At 34.9% G+C, this 16,941-nt stretch overlaps 2 protein-coding genes across 3 annotated transcripts in view; both read left to right on the top strand.

Moving 5' to 3' along the window:
* Positions 1-16,941, top strand: part of LOC133187439 (S-adenosylmethionine sensor upstream of mTORC1-like) — an 85,446-nt gene that overhangs the window by 2,158 nt on the left and 66,347 nt on the right. For both annotated transcript variants that reach the window (XM_061322813.1, XM_061322812.1), the window contains exons 2-3: positions 138-230; positions 13,549-13,759. In XM_061322813.1, the coding sequence (XP_061178797.1) occupies positions 146-230; positions 13,549-13,759 (296 nt within the window). In that variant the 5' untranslated portion in view covers positions 138-145. The remainder of the gene's footprint in view (positions 1-137; positions 231-13,548; positions 13,760-16,941) is intronic.
* LOC133187946 (uncharacterized) lies at positions 11,761-13,080 on the top strand. The gene is made up of 2 exons (XM_061323341.1): positions 11,761-12,096; positions 12,575-13,080. The coding sequence occupies exons 1-2, from the start codon at positions 11,766-11,768 to the stop codon at positions 13,078-13,080; spliced, it is 837 nt and encodes a 278-aa protein (XP_061179325.1). The 5' UTR covers positions 11,761-11,765.

Raw genomic sequence — 16,941 nt, 5'->3', positions numbered from 1 at the left:
TAATATTTATTCATTTTATAACTCACTGAAGTAAATTAATTGTATGGTAAAATTTAGCCAGAATATACCTGTTTTAGTTGTGTTAGACATTTCTATGGTAGTTTTACTATAAACTTAATTTTCAAATTATACGATAGATGAAGCCATGAGTGAAGATACAGAAGAAAAGAAGAAACTAGCAGATTTTGTAAAATCTGTTCACAGGGATCTCAGAAAAAAATTTAAATCAGGTAATTTAAAAATTCAATTAGCAAGTAAAAAAGCATTATATTACATGTACATCATTTTTCAACTTCAGCCGAACTCCATCTAAATTCCATGAATTTGCTCATTAAGTTTCAATTTTAATTTTATACGAAAGCAAGCAAAAAATAAAAAGAAATTACAGTTTAAAAAAGAACAATGTATTCATCAAGGGTTCAAAATATTGCTGCAAAATATTGAATTTTTCAGAAAACCCTGAATGCGGAATTTTTAAAGCAACTATTTTTAAATTGAAATTTCAAGGCAGAAAAAGTGCAAACAAGAAGTCATGATTATAACTAAATTTTACAAACACAATAAATAAATTAAAAAAAAAAATAATATTATAACCCTACTCAATGTCATTTGTATTGCCATAAAATGAAAAATTGAGCACAATATTATACTCTTTAGAATGATGCAGTTTGAGGCTCACTTTAGGGTCAAGAAATAATATACCAAATTTTTTTGGACTATTTTTATTCATGGTGGGGAATTCCGATGAAAATGAATGAGGAATGCAAATACGAAAAATAAATTTATTTTTGGAACAAAATCAGCTACTGATTGATTGTAACTACCTATTGGAGAATATTTTATTCAAGGATATTATAGCTTCAATTCTGAATATTATAGATATTCTCTGTAATTGCTCAAAGATGCCATCCAGTGATGGAGGAATGAAATTCAATACAAAATTATTATTAGCAACACTCATCTCCTTATGCATGTGTTTAAGAGAAATGAAGAGTATTTTTTAGACCATCAAAATATTTTTTTTAAAATGAAATACACATTAGTATGTTTAGAATGTTTGATTGTTAACAGCCACTCTTTATAAGGGTTATATCTGTATGGATATTTCAAGACTGATGACAGATTTCTTGCAAACTTTGTATAGCATACAAGTTTTTTTTTTTTCCACTAAATAATTTCAGAAAATCAAGGATGATATGGTTGAATGTTTACCATTGCAATGTATCTTGTGACTCATGTTTTGAAAAATTCATATGTTTGACAAATTTAAAATCTTACTATAGTTACAACTTTAACAATTTAGTAACCATGAAAATCAAGTCTTATTCTTATTAATGATAACATTCAACCAAATAGAGACATTTCTTTTTCAAAGATTTTTTTTATATGTTTCACAATGAAAAAGGTGGGGATAACAAAAAGTAATCTCAAAAGAAAAAAAACAAAAAAAACTACAAACAATACAAGGCTGTGAACAGGGCATAAAACACAGGCTACGGAAATATTAAAGGTGGGATCAGGTGCCTAGGAGGAGTAATAATCCCCTGCTGACCAGTCACACCCACCATGAGCCCTATGTATCGATCAGGTAGACGTCAAATTTGGTATGAAAACAAAGGCCTAGCAGTTGGTATGAAACATATCAGTCAAGGAATGACCCAGTTTATAGGTTATATTTGTTAACAAGGTCATTATAACAACCTTAGAATTTATGAAATGCTGACTTTAAACAAGGTTATTGAAATCCCTGTAACTTCAACTTATCTGACAGCAACCTGCCTCTGCTTAAAAATTGATCGTATTCAGAGCAAGCTCTTCAGTATGAAAGAAGTAGGGATGCCGTATGCATGTGATAGCAGAATATTACTACATAAATTAAAAAAGTTGATGATGGAAAAGCTTAAGTTATCTCATTTCTCATACAGTTTAATTGTTATCTGGCCCTTATCATCTATAGACAGAAAAAATTTCACTAAAATATTCAAATATAAAGTAAATGTGGCAGACTCTGTGGTTTCTTTAATTTGAGTTCACTGTGATATGTGTGGGATCATTTTAATTTGTGGGGTTCAGTGTTCGTGGGCAAGCAAAAATTTGTTGGTTTGTGGGGACGTATTTTCGTGGGTATCTCGTGTATACAGAAGATTCCATGAATAAATAGGTTGACAAAATAATTGTTGTACAAATATAAATTTGTGGATAAGGGTTAAATTCGTGGATAAGGGTGACCCACAAAATCCAGGAACATTGGTCAATCCCCCACAGACGTTGACGATTCCACAGTATATGGAGTTGACATATGAATGGATTGATTGATTGTATGTTGTTTAATGTCCCAATCGAGAATTTTTCACTCATACAGAGACGTCACCGTATGCCGGTGAAGGGCTTCAAATTTAGACCTGTACTCGGCACTCAGGGCCATTGGGCAGTGAGGGTTCTTTATTGTGCCAATGCCTACCGTGACACTGGACCTTGGTTTTTAAGGTCTCATCCAAAAGACCCGTGACTTTCACTTCTAGTGCCGGGCGCTTGCCAAAGCAACAGTCCCTACCTATATTTACTTATTAGGTTTGACACGACACGGTGAATGAGAATCGAATCCGGGCCTCCTGATCACGAAGCGAGTGCCCTACCACTAGGCTACTGTGACAGGTATATATGAATGGAAGTGATTTGTTAATTGATTAAATGTCATGGATTTATTTGGAAGTGGAGTTGAAGCCACAGCTTTTTTTATCATAGTAAATTCTGCTTTATATGAATATGAAAAGGTTGGCTAATAAAGGAGCACAATTAGTGTCCATATGAATTTCAGCAGTTTATTGGAAAACCTGTCCCCAGGATCACAAAACAGACTTAGACTTAAGTCAAGTTTTCAATAGTCTGTAAAATGTTTATTAATTATTGAATTAATCGCTAAATTTGCAGAGAACAACACTTTAGTGAAGTTAAATTAAGAAATATTTTAATTTTGGTCTGCTTCACTTCTACAATATATTAGAACATCATAAAGATTTGGACTTAAGCTTAAGATGATCCCGGGGCCAGATCTCCAAAGACTACATAGATGTTTTAAATTGTTGTCAACGAGGAACTCGGCATCATTTTAATATCATCTTCAGAGTACTTGTGTGTTGAAACAGAGTGATTCTGCAAGGTAATTTTGTTGATGATCAGCCACAAGATATGGATATTTTTGAGTTCCATTTTTAATGAAAAAGCAGTTGTCTTTGTTATGAAAAAGCCTAATTTTAAATTTTTCATGAGGAAATGGTTGTATAAAGTGTAGAAAAGTCGTACATTTTGATGTTACTAACTTTTGAAAAAGGACTATATTCTGTAATGACCAATAAGTGCCCCCAAAATGCAACTTTGTAGAAATCTATAATTATGGCCTAAGGGGGGGGGGGGTAATTAAAAATGTTAAGATTTTTATACAATATATAAAATAGTACTAGTGTATATTTGTAGAGATTTTCATAATTTGGCTTTGATGGGGGAAATTGTGTTTTTATTGCATATAGTTCTTTGGTGATTTTAAATCTTCTTGATGTACTTTGGAGTCTCTGAGAACCCACTTTTGATTTGCACCACTTCTCGAATATGCTATAACACAGTACATCTGAAGTTTATCCTATATAGCAGTTCATATTTTTATGAAGAGTTACGATAGGGGCTTGGTATCTAGCATTTGCCTGACCTGGCAATGTATCTTTGTTTGTAAGGATTTCTTTTAAGTGTAGGAGTCCAGTACAGGAAAGGTAGATCGAACTCACCTGCGTTAACTGGAATGTTAAAAGTATTCCTTAGAAAGTGAACTGTGAGTATGAGTCGGAATTTCAGAAATAGAATTAAAACGAAGTTCTTTTAAAAATGAGTCTTACAGACGATATTGTTACTCGCCTTGTCTGCTGAAACCATAACATACTGTTCATCTAGTCTTGCTAATTCTTTTATCACCTTCGATTTAGTAAAAGCGTTTAAGGATAGATAGTTCACATATTACTTTTAAACTTTCTAAGTTTTTCTGTTAAATGTTCAATATCTAGGCACTGTAAGGTTCATTTATAATTGAAAAGGCTTAGTTTGGAAGCAACACTTTGGGAAGGTGTAGACTTCAACTTGAAATATGATGGAATGCAGGACTGAACTTTTCTATAATTAAGAATGTTCTTATGTTCACTTCATCTAGAGAACCTACGGGTAGAATCAGAATAATTATCTTCCGACACACACGGCGGCTTAAAGAGCCTGTGCTGTCTGAGCAACATCTATATCAGCTAGCTTGTATTCAGCAGTTGAAGAATCCAAGTATGGACTTACTTTAGCTTCTTCAAACAGTTCATTCAAAATTTTCAAGGGAACCGAGTAAAAATTAGTGCGAATGTTGATAAGACGTAATTGTTTGTTCACGTAAGGTAAAAGTGAATCAAAAAGGGCATCATGTATATTTGGTCTATTGTCTATTTGTCTATTTATTTGGTCTATTGTATGATCGATGTCCATGACTACATCTACGTCTATGTGTATTGTTGAAAAGTCCCATCACATTCATACTGGTACTTTATGGGCTTGAAAGATTCCCTACACTTTTTATGTGTTCGTTGCAACCATAGGGAAAGGCCGTGCCTAGTTTTCTGATCCAGTATTCTTCTCATTGTCTGTGGAATAGAGTACTTAAACTGGGACTATTAGTTGGATATATTTTTTCAAAAATTCTTTTCCTCATTGAAGGATGGTCAGGCGAATTGAAATATTTATGAAGACGTTTATTGCCTCCATTATTTATTTCAAAGCTACTGGTATGCCCCAACATTCTCTTGTTGAGTAAATCCTTTTTTCCCCAATAAAAATCACTCCGCATGGAGTACTTTCAGTTCCATAACTAACGTTTGAAGTTTTACATGTCGGATTTCCACCCGTTTTAGTATAAAAAAATTTGACCAGTGAGGTTGCTATTAAATGAAGTACTTTTTATCAAAATATCACAACTTTTACAATTTCTAGTAGAACACTTGGAAATTGAACACATGGGGTCCGTAAAGGAATTGTCAAATATATCTTTGATTGAAACATTACAATGTTTTATTTTAGTAAAGGTTTGGTTTGATTTATACCAAAACTGGTTATCTGCTGACTGTATACATGATACATTGATAATGTCCCGAAGGAGAATCCAATGGGCACCTATCTTTTTGGTAGAGCCTGTGGCCCTTATAGACAAATTGACACCTTTTTATACCTGGTGTCATGTCAGCTAGTAGACAAGATGATCAACACTGTGTTGTCACTCCAAAAGCAATAATAATTTTATTAGTATTTGTAAATAAAAACCGTGAAAAATGATGATGAAATTTTTTAAATTTATATGAAAAAGACCTTGCAAAAATTAACTTGAAAAATGAATTGTAAAGATCTATTGGTACCGTATATTATTTACATTATGGGTCGAGGCCTCTGCTGGTGGACACTTAGTGCCCGAGGGTCTCTACAGCCCAGTAGCTAAGTACTTCGATACTAGCTTGAAAATACGGATTTATATTTTATTGCTGTGGTAAAATTTAGAAATTTATTTCAAAATTAAGGATTATCTCCCTTATGCATAGCTCTGATCCTTCGACGTATTTGGCTGCATTCTTTGGCACCCTCCTTTTTCAGCTCTTCAAAGTTTTTTTTAAATTTATATATTTTGGATTTTCAAGGTTTCCGCATGAGCATCACTGAAGAGACATAATTTGTCGAAATGTGCATTTGGTGCTTCACAATTGGTACCGTATATTATTTATATCTAGAAAGTGTATCAAAAATCTTCACTAAGAATTCATAGGCAGAGATCAAATTAATAAGAAAACTTCACAGATAGCATGGATAATATAATTCTGACATTATCAAATATCTAGTTTGCTGCAGAAAGACCAAAAAAGACTTAATTTACCACACACAGGCAATATTGTCACCCCCCCCCCCCCAAGAATATATGCTTTGTATTGGTAATTCCAAGTCTTGGCATATAGGTTTTAATGCTTTGATTTTTAACTTCTTGACTTTTACTCCACATAATCCCTAGAAATTTATGAAAAACAATCCCAGGTTTAGTAACTCTTTTATGTGTTATGTTCAGTGCTAATTGAGGGAGAGAGTCTAAATGGCAAACATGAAAGGGCACAATACGTATGGGGTACAAGACCCCTCCCCAGCTAACATTTAAACTAATCTGATCATATAGGTTACAAACAAGTTTGAATATGATGGACTTTCTAAGAATTATCTTTAAAGAAGGTTATAAACATCTTGTTGGCTAATAAACACTGTATTTGTTTTCCTGAATAGTACACCCCCTTCTGTGATAAGTAAGTCAAAGGAAAAGACAAAACCAGTAACAGACAATACTGCTTAAACTATTTACGTTCCATACTTGTTACATCATTAACGAAGGACTGCGTGAAGGCTAATTATTTATTGTATCCATAATTTTTTTTTTTTTTAAATCTAAGGTCAATGCCAAAGTGAAATACAGGTTCAGGTTATAAGGCTCGTACCGCAGGCACTTGTTTTGTACACAGGCTCCCCCTCCTTTCTGGAACTTGTTTCTTATAAAGGTCACCCCTACCCCCTCCATTCTATACGAAACAATTATCTGTGGTTCAGATTATAATGCCAGAACATGTATTCTCAAAAACATAATGATCCTTGAAGTTCATACATGTATGTATTATGGTATCTTAAGGGTCAATGTTCTGAATAAGGAAGTTTTGTCTGCATTAATACGTATATTACAGGCTCGTAGCAACGATTTTATAAGTGTGAGGTCTAAATAAAAGAAAATGACGGGCTTAAAAATAATAAACTGCCAAAACTCGAAAATACCTTTTCGGTGGGTTAGACCTTTCTTTACTTTTTAAGGACTTCTATTTTCAAATACTCGAATTTGCCACTGTTTTAACGCACAGGAACAAAGGACAAAGGGGGTCAAGGAGCATCTAAATGGAAATTTACATATTTTAAAAATTTCAGCAAAAGACTGAAATTTGAGAAAAGTTGGGGGGGTCCCCTGCGTTCTACGGGTCTTTATTATAAGCATGACCAGTGTATAAATGATTTCTACCAAAAAACACCAGCACAGCAGTAAATTTGGCTTTCAAAGCTCAATTTAAAGATTATCTGCAAAGAAAGGCAAAGAAGTATGCAATCCTGATTTCTTGTTCTGTGTTTTTAGGCGGAATTGACAAACGATATAGTCACTTTGGTTTTTTATAACACACCGTGCACTTGATATTGCAAAAATACACTAATAGAACCTCATTCTGCCGGTAATAACTTAATCCGTTTAGTGTGTATGTCCTGGTAAAAATAACGACATACTTCACCTAAGTTCAGTGATGATGATAAAGAAGCACATGTGTCAGTACAAGACCACAGGAACTAAGGACCAAAAATAATTATCACCATAATATCATGCTGTATTAAAAGTTTGATTGATTATATGTTGTTTTATGTCCCATTCGAGAATTTTTCCTTCATATAGAAACCTCACCATATACCAGTGATGGGCTTCAAATTTAGACCTTTACTCGGCACTGAAGACCATAGAGCAGTAAGGGATCTTTATCGTGCCAACGCCTGCCGTGACACGGGCCTCGGCTTTTAAGGTGTCATCCGAAGGATCCGCAACTTTCACTTCAAAGTGCTGAACGCTTGGCGAAGGTTCCTACCTATTTTTAATCGACTGAGGTCAGTCGCGGCCGGGGTTCGAACCCACGACCTTCCATTCACGGAGCAAGTGCACTACCGACTTAGCTGACTAAGCTACCATGACGGTCCTGTTTTAAAAGATGAATAGTTTGATGACGACGTGGTCTAGCCCTTGTTGTTGTGGACATGATTTAGCCCCTGGTGTTGTGGACGTGGTTCAGACCATGTTGTTGTGGACATGGTTCAGCCCCTGGTGTTGTGGACGTGGTTCAGACCATGTTGTTGTGGACATGGTTCAGCCCCTGTTGTTGTGGCTGTAGCCGTGGAGGAATCCAGATTGTTCTCTGATCAAACAGATGTTCGGTATGAGCAAGTGAATCAGAAGAAAAACTAAATAACTTTTTAACAAGATAAAGATCTCTTGATACAGCGACTCGAATCCATAACTAAGTTTTAGATCTGACACTCCATCTAAAAGTAATGATGTCTAAATGGAATTGATTTTTTGTAAGGGAAGCAAGTCCAAGTACAGTAAAAGTCAGTCATAGCGAAGTCCCGGGGACCTGAATTTACTTTGCCATATCCTTTATGACGTATTCGGAATTTCAGAGGAATTGACCTTTAAAGAGAACAATTTCCTGGAAAAAGTCACATTTCAAAATCAATGTACATTAGTTATTTTCAACCGTATATATGTTTAAATTTTTCAAATATGCATTTTGAACATTATACACTTGTCAACAGTCCCCACCTTAAAAAAAAATAAAAAAAACTCTTGCATCAAATTATGAGTAGCTTAAAATCTAGCCTGCAATTTACAATGCTTACCTGTCAAGGCCAAAAAAATTGTAATCAAATATGTAATTACTCTAACGTGACCGCTTTTTTTGAAAAGCATGACGTGCGAGTTCCATATGTTTTTCGGGTGTATTTTTCAAAATTTGCTGTTTTTTTATGGGTTCTCTTCCTTTAGGTGTTTACGAAAAAAAAGAAATCTAGTAAAATGCGGCAGCATGTCCTCACAAGAATGAGCAAGAAAAGTTGGTATGGTCCATACAGGGCGCAGTTCACGAGAGCTTTGTTTTCTTTCACTATATGTGTTTATTTTGCTTACAGCCTTCAAAATTATCGTCCGAAAGACCAACATAGCTTACTTGAACTCCTTACAATTATTAGAAGTCGCTAGATTTTAACAGAGACCACAAAACCATCCTATTATTTATCCGGAAATTCACTGGAACCGGAAGTGTAGACCTTCCTCCATGACCAAGACGTAGTGTAAGGACACATCAACAGGACTACTAATGTATGTAAAAATTACTCACTATTGTTGAAGGAACCTAACTGCGTGTGCAACCATTCAGTGACCAAACTGGAGGAGTGGGAAATGCGTATAAGGAGACGTTATGTACTTTAGGTTTAATATTGTCGGCAAGACACAGACAATATCGTTTAGTCCCTTTGTCATCCACACCTCAACCCTAAAGAGCATGTATGGGACAAGATAGAGCAGAGAGTGAGACAGCTTTTCTAGCCACAGAATCTAGCGGAACTAGAGTGAGACCTAGTTAACACATGGAATAACCTTCAATAAAGATTTTTGCCTAAATTGTGTAAACTTTTTGAGGAGCAGATGACTTGCTGCTATTGATTCGTTTGAATAGAGGATAAATGCAGTTTCGAATGTTGCAAACTATAAATTCTAGGGTTCCTAACGTTTCTGATGTTGTGATAAAGCGCTTCAATAAAATTTGATCGAGTGAAAAAAATTGTTTTGTTACTTTTTATACTATATACTTATTAATTTATATTGTCAAAATAATTTAATATAAAACGGTGCAAAGCAAAAACTTGCCTGGGGATTTAGAAATTTTGATTGGTATATTGTTTGCAATTTTAAAATTAACACTCCCGTGATCGGAAGGTCGTGTTTTCGAATCACGGCCGCGAAAGTAGGTAGCAACTGTTCCTTCGCCAAGCGTTCGGTACTTTGAAGTGAAAGTTGCGGGTCCTTCGGATGACAACTTGAAAAACCGAGGCCCCGTGTCACGGTAGTCGTTGGCACGATAAAGAACCCCCACTGCTCAATGGCCCTAAGTGCCGAGTAAAGGTCTAAATTTGAAGCTCTTCACTGGTATATGGTGACGTCTTTATATCAGTGAAAAATTCTCGAATGGGACGTAAAACAAAATACAATCAATCAATCAATAAAATTAACTGAGTTGTCTAAAACAACGTTATCCCCTTTAAAGCACGGATTTTTTTTGCATGAATTTTGGCTTAGAAGTACTCTAGGGCAAACCTGACTAACATACATATGTAGACCTTTTTTTTGATGTAATGGGAATTTTTTCTTAGAAAGAAAATAACATATCATATATATAAAAATATATTTCCGAAGGATTTTGAACTTAAATAGGGAGTGAAAGTCTGTACAAATTGTTTTTTTCTCGGCATAGACATTTACTAATAATTATATACAGATAGAAATGTCATTACCCAGACTATTGCAACAGATGTTGTTTGATTTTGCGTCTATTTCTGGTTTGAAAAAAAATGTGAAGTCATTTTGGAAAAGGCACATGACGTTATATTTATTCTTATTGCAAAAATAAATACCCTACTAAATGATACTTTTCCTCTTTCAAGTGCATGTGGTCCTTTTCTGAAGATTGTAATGTAGTGCTACTTGTACCTTTGTGGTATTTATAATTTTATTCAATCTGTATTACTGAGAAATTTTTAAAATCCCATTAACGCAAAGAATATCTTTTGACATTTTCAATTCACGCGTCACAGTGAAAGATAATTGTATGTTACTAAAAGAAACCCTTTAGTACAGTTAAGTCCGTTGGAACTGGAGGGGGAGGGGGGGGGTGCTAGGAGGTTGTGTCCTTCCCAAACTTTATAGCCAATATGTACTTTGCCATAGAAACATGATAGAAGTTTACTTCAAAGCATTTTAGGTCCAGACCATATTCAGCGATACTGTAGAATAATAATTATTCGTGGTGGTTAATTTTCGTGGGCAAGCAAAATTTTACTTTTTCATGGGCATGTAATTTGGTGGGTTTCTCGTTTATACGGTAGATTTAAGTAATAGTTATTGTATATTTATTATGGTGTATCCTGATTTATTTGGACGAAGGGCGGTGACGAGTGCGAAGCACGAGTCTCCGCCCCTTCGTCCAAATAAATCAGGATACACCATAATAAATATTCAATAACTTTCTTGTATCATGGCCAATCAAAATATCAATAATTGTCTTGTTACCGATGTTCGATGCGTGATTTTTAATAAGACCAATAAAAAAATCTAGTTTTTGTCAGGTGACTACGTGCAAATTCTCTCCTTCCCGCCACTATTTTTTTCTAATACGCACTTTTTGCCCGTGTTTCAACGGTAGAGGATGTCGGACTGCAGCTTTCCAACTGTGAACACGGACGATTTACGAGATTAAGGCCTCGATTTTTTATCGAATGATGATGACTTAATTTTATCTCAGGCCTGCGAAGAAATAGAAATGAACTATTGTTTTGGAGAAATTAAACTTGAGGATTTCGACATGGATTTTGACGCAGACCTAGGAAATCTAATGAATTTTGACTTGAGCCTTGAGACAGAGAATGGCGGGGTTCGTGACATGGATATGGAAACAAAAAATGAATGTGTTCAAAATTTCGAAGTACCACGATTTGGTTTTTAAGTTGAAGAGGAGGAAATTCAAGCGTTGATAGAGAGTCAAGAAAATCGCAACACGAAAAAAAATACACGTTGGTCATTTAATATTTTTGAAAGTTGGCGGCGTGAACGAAATGCGCAGTGTTAAGGGCAAGAACTCTTTATACCAGAAATCGAAACTATGGACGCGGTGCAGCTGAACTTTTATTTAGGAAGGTTTATTATGAGAGTACGTAGAAAAGATGGCAATGAATATCCTGCAAAAACATTGTACTACATTAGCTGTGGCATTTTAAGATATTTACGGGATCGTGAAATTTATGACAAGAACTTTCTCGATGCGGCGGATCCAAGATTTGCAGGGTTCCGTGAAATATTGGACAGTAAAATGAAGGACGCATTAAGCAGAGGAGTTGGGGGAAAACGAAAACAAGCAGATCCCATACTTCCCGAAGATGAGGCTACAATCTGGGAGAAAGGGATTTTCGGGATGAACAATGCAGAAACCCTTCAGAACACTGTGTTTTATTACAGTTGCAAGTTCTTTGGATTAAGGGGTCATGACGAACATCATTCTCTCCAATGTGACCAGTTTTTTCTTGGTGAGGATAATAGGGGGAAATTCATCGAATTCACAGGCAGATCAACAAAGACCTTCAAGGGAGGACTAGCTCACAAGGAACTACACAACAAGCAAATACGGCACTACTGTCAGCCCGGTAAGTCCCTTCCCCGCTTTTTATTTATTGTATATAGTATAGGTTTGAGCAGGTTTTGATCCAGAAATTTTTTCCAGGGAGGGGAGGGTCCAACCCAGTCAAAAAAAATAAATTTTCAACCTATAAATTTCTTGACAAGCAAGAAAAAAAAAAAGAAAAAAAAAACAAGTGTATTGTCAAGCGTGAAAAAACCTATTTCGTAGGGGTATTGAGGGGGTAAACACTGATTTTCTAAGGGGTGTCGAAAGTCTTTTTTTTATCTGCTTCAGTATATACATTTGATAACAATGCAAATTCCGGGGGGTGGGGGGGGGGGGTCCAGATCTCCTTCTGGATCCGCGCATGTTGAGGTTACTGTTTGCATTTTATATCAAAATACTGTGTTTTCTTTTTTTTTATCTCAACTTCTAAAATTAATTTTTAAAAAACGTGTCGTTGTTTATGCAAAGCTTTAATATATTTAAACGTATTTTTTCAGGGGAGCGATGCATGGCTGATTTTTTTAAAGTATACCTAGATGCTCTGGGAAACGAAGGATCGTTTTACCGCCGCCCACTGGCAGGCTCGCCCCCTCGTTATGGCTCGCAATTAGTCGGTGTTAATAAATTAAAATCCCTGATGAAGGTAATCTGTGAAAAAGCAGGTCTGAAGGGAAACTATACAAACCATTCAGGAAAAAGAACATGCGCAACGGCACTCTATCAAAACGGAGTCGAGGAACAGGAGATTATGGGTAGAACGGGGCATCGGTCAGAAATGGGAGTGCGGGCCTACAAACGTGGAAATGCAGAGATTGCGTGCACGGTGTCAAAAGTTTTAAATCCCCCAGAACCTAAATTGCCGAAGAAAGAACGAAAGGATGCCCCTGGACCTCTGTTGGACATATCTACATCTAATAAAATGAACGTTCATGACAAAGTGGAAGTTTTGGGTCAGACCGGTGGTAGCAGTACATTTAACAACTGCACTTTCATTTCGTATTAAACCGTTTAAACTGTTGAAAGTATTTTGGGATACATGACTGTGTGTATGTTCAATTAAAAAATAAACCTTTATTTCAGTGACAAAAGTATTGTCTTTATATTAAAAAAACATTTTATTCTGTAAATTCAAATTAAAAAAATTAAAACGTTGAAATTGCCTAAGTGTTCAATAATTTATTTACACGGCACAGTTTTTGCTGGCTCCGCCCATCGGTGTATCTCCAGTTATTGTACACTTGACTTCAAAGGAAAAACACCACAGCCATGATACAATGAATAAATATATTTACAAAGTAAACCTTATCGGGGATGTAAATTCGTGGGTAAGGGTGACCCAGGAAATCTACGAACATTGGTCGCCCACGAACAATGATGATTCCAAGCAGTTTTGGTAATTTTTGTATGACCTTTATTGTTACAATTATTTTGCTCATCTTGATTGATTTTTCTTATGAAAAATACATTTAAGGTGAAAAAAGTATTGGGAGTATATGGGAGGAACATTGTCAGAATACTGAGATACTGCAGGACTATGCGGCGGCAATGCAGAAACTTGCAACAGAATACTGGGGTCCTCAGCAGTTGGAGCGGATTCAGTGGTGTAGAAAAACTTTGCTGGAGTACTTCAAAAGTGGAGGAATGAAGAAATGCATTGAAAAAGATTCCAAAAGACTTCAAAGGTAACCTGATCTAGATGTTCATATAAAGGAATACTTATATTCAGTATATGTTTTTTTCTTCGTTGAAATCCATTGGATTTCTATAACATTCCAACACCTAAGGACAAACTCTAAATCTTGTCACAACACTAGCATGCACAATAGGAACTACAGGCATTTTCAGTAAACAAAGGACAGCATAATGTGATTTTTTTATATGCTCAATTACATTGAAACTTATTGCCATAATAAATTTGTGTAAAAATATATAAATTTTAAGATTTAAATTTAAGATTTATTTGCCATTTCTGTCCTTGCTAAGTTGGTTATCAAACTTTACTTTCAAGGCTTCCCTTCCCTCCATTACCCAGTTCTTTATGGCGCTAAATTTTTGCTAATAAGGAATAAGAATTAAGATTTAAGGGAGCCGACTGGGGTTTTATTGTGTGAAAACTACTATAGAGAAACCCTTTAATTTTATACCATATGTACCTTACATTGATTTCGGTATACATGCCAAGTTTAATGAAAATCTACCGTCTGGTTATTTTTTAGGGACAATCTCAAAATACAGGTACATTTACTATAGGATTATATAGGAAAATACCATTTTTTCGCATTTCGGAGCAAATTATACAAATGCTACTATAGACTTTTTGCTCAAATTATATTATGTGATGGGTGATACTATATTGTACATTTTGTGCAAGAAACACAAAGTTCTACCGTCTGGTTTCCAGAGGGGGCATCTCAAAATGTCAAAATTCATGACATTTTCCTGTTTTTATGGAGTACAACAAAACATGACAGATACCACAGATTTACATAAAACATAATAAAAATGATTGTTAGATTCTCAATTTCCTATGTTTAAAATTTCAAGAGCATGTATTTTATACTTTTTATTTTATGGCATAATTAATGACCCCGCTTAAAGAACTTCGGTTATTCATGACGTCAAAAGCACACTATTACGACGTCTATCTACCCATCATTTGAAAAATCGTTTAAAAAATCAGTTATTTAAAAACGTAATCAGATTTTTTAACCTGAGATTTCCTAAATTTGTTAATTTTTATAAATTATGTAAAAATAGTTGCTTTAAAAGAGTAAATACGCTTTATTTTACTATGTTGCGCGAAGTATTGCGCAATGAAAACCCCAGTCGGCCCCCTTAAAAAAGAAAAAAAAAGAACTTAAAAATAAGCATGAAATTATGAAACAATAAAACACTTTCTTGGGTTAATTGTTAGTACGGGAATTCATGTCGCAGCTGTCGCAGAAAAAATACATAACGCATAACATAGCCCATACATAACGTACATAAACGGGTTGTATTTTTACCTGCAATAGATGCGATTAATTCCCGTACTAACAAACAGGGAAAGACATTTTATTGTTTTTATTTATATCTGTATCAAAACATTTTATGTTAAATATTGTATTATAGGTGTGTATGTCTTTGTATGCATAATTGATGAAAGAGCCGTTGCGTAAAGCCCGAGATGATAAGCACCGCCCTCAGATTTACCTGGTCTGTATACTCCCGTCAAGCAAGCAAACTAAGGCCCATCATTGGGTGCTTGAAATTGATTGACATTTAGCTACTAGTCCCTGTGTATAACTTGTATATCTAGCTTGACGCTCATGGTGACCATCAAATTAACTTTGGGTCTTTTGATCTTTACTGCATATCTTTATACAGGGCGATAAAGAAGCTGTACCGATGCAAAAAATTTAGCTTGATTATAATTATCTGCAGTACAGAAACGTGACTTTTTTTTTAATAATTCAGTAATTAAAATGATCATGCTTGTGTATAATAACTTTTTAATACGCAAATTTTTATTCAAAGTACAATATGACTAGTACATACATGTAGGTGACTGAAATCTTTCTTCACTCGTTGAAGACATGGCAAAAAAAATAAGATGAAAATAGAGAAGAAAAAAATCTACCAAAACGATGCTTTCTGCATATAATGGATGGCAAGGATAAAAGCAAAATGTCTGATCAGTTACAACTTCGCCTGGACAAGGTATTTGGGGTTTCTTTTTTCTTTACCAAGCATTTCTCGCTACGTGGATTGTTACCGCCTTATTGGGGTGTTAAAACTATTTCTAAAAAGAAATACATATGTTAGCAATTAATATAAATTTCGTTTTAAATTGTTTTATTATAATGATGAATATCTTACTTTTAAAAATGTACCAGTATCAATTTTACGATGAAATCAACCCATTGCTACATGTACAATGACATAAGGTAAATACATGTACTATAGATTTTTACAAAAAGACTAGTTGGATTTCTGTTTAATATATGTTATAAATATGAAATTATGGATTTTACAAATATTAGTTATTACTAATTTTTTTTTTTATGGATGCAAAGATCTAATAATGTTATCCCCAGATAAAGTATAGGCCAAACAAGCTGTACAGGTAATACTCATGGACTTCCTGTGTATGCTGATTGTGTATAGGGATTAACGCTCTGCAAGGTCTGCACGTTAGTCAATGCCTCGGGGTACCAAGCATGTAAAATTAATCCCTCCCCTTACCTGAGTAAACGTACGATTTAAAATCTCGACCTTTAAGAAATTTATGCAGGTGGCTTGCTTAGTGGCGTTTACTGACTGATAAACGGCAATGGTTTTCGTAAGAAATAAAGGAAATACGGTGTTAAATTCAGTGGATGTAAATATTATATTTGGATGTCGGACGTACAATAGCACAAGGTCGTAGCGACAAATTATAATGCCGCGCTAACGCGCAATATTCAATTTGTCGGAAAAGCTATGTGCATTATACGACCGACGACGTCCAAAAGAAAAAAAAATTTCAGTGCTTTTTCAAAGGCTATTTGTAACTGTGTAATTTTCAACTTTTCCGAGAACCACGTTAAAACAAATACATGTAATAACTAGCGTAATCTTGACTACAAAGTAATAGCCATGCTGATTTTCTTTTTTTGAAATGCATGTGAATCGTATTGGACTTTCAATATACCGTATATTCGTTTTTTTTTTCGTGATGATCTATTTTTCGCATTTTTAACTCGCTAACGATAAAACACGCCAAAAATGAGAGACGAAACTCTCCATTCTAAAAACATTACCTTTTTTTTAATTTTTTAAAATCACAAAAACTAACTTACGCAAAATTAACAAGAGGCCCATGGGCCACATCGCTCACCTGAGC

This window comes from Saccostrea echinata, unplaced genomic scaffold (assembly GCF_033153115.1).
Source record: "Saccostrea echinata isolate AGI-Se365-2 ecotype Australia unplaced genomic scaffold, CSIRO_AGI_Sech_v1 ptg000015l, whole genome shotgun sequence".
Lineage (NCBI taxonomy): Eukaryota > Metazoa > Mollusca > Bivalvia > Ostreida > Ostreidae > Saccostrea > Saccostrea echinata.
Note: the sequence above shows the minus strand (reverse complement) of the source record. Positions and strands in the feature narration are given on the sequence as shown.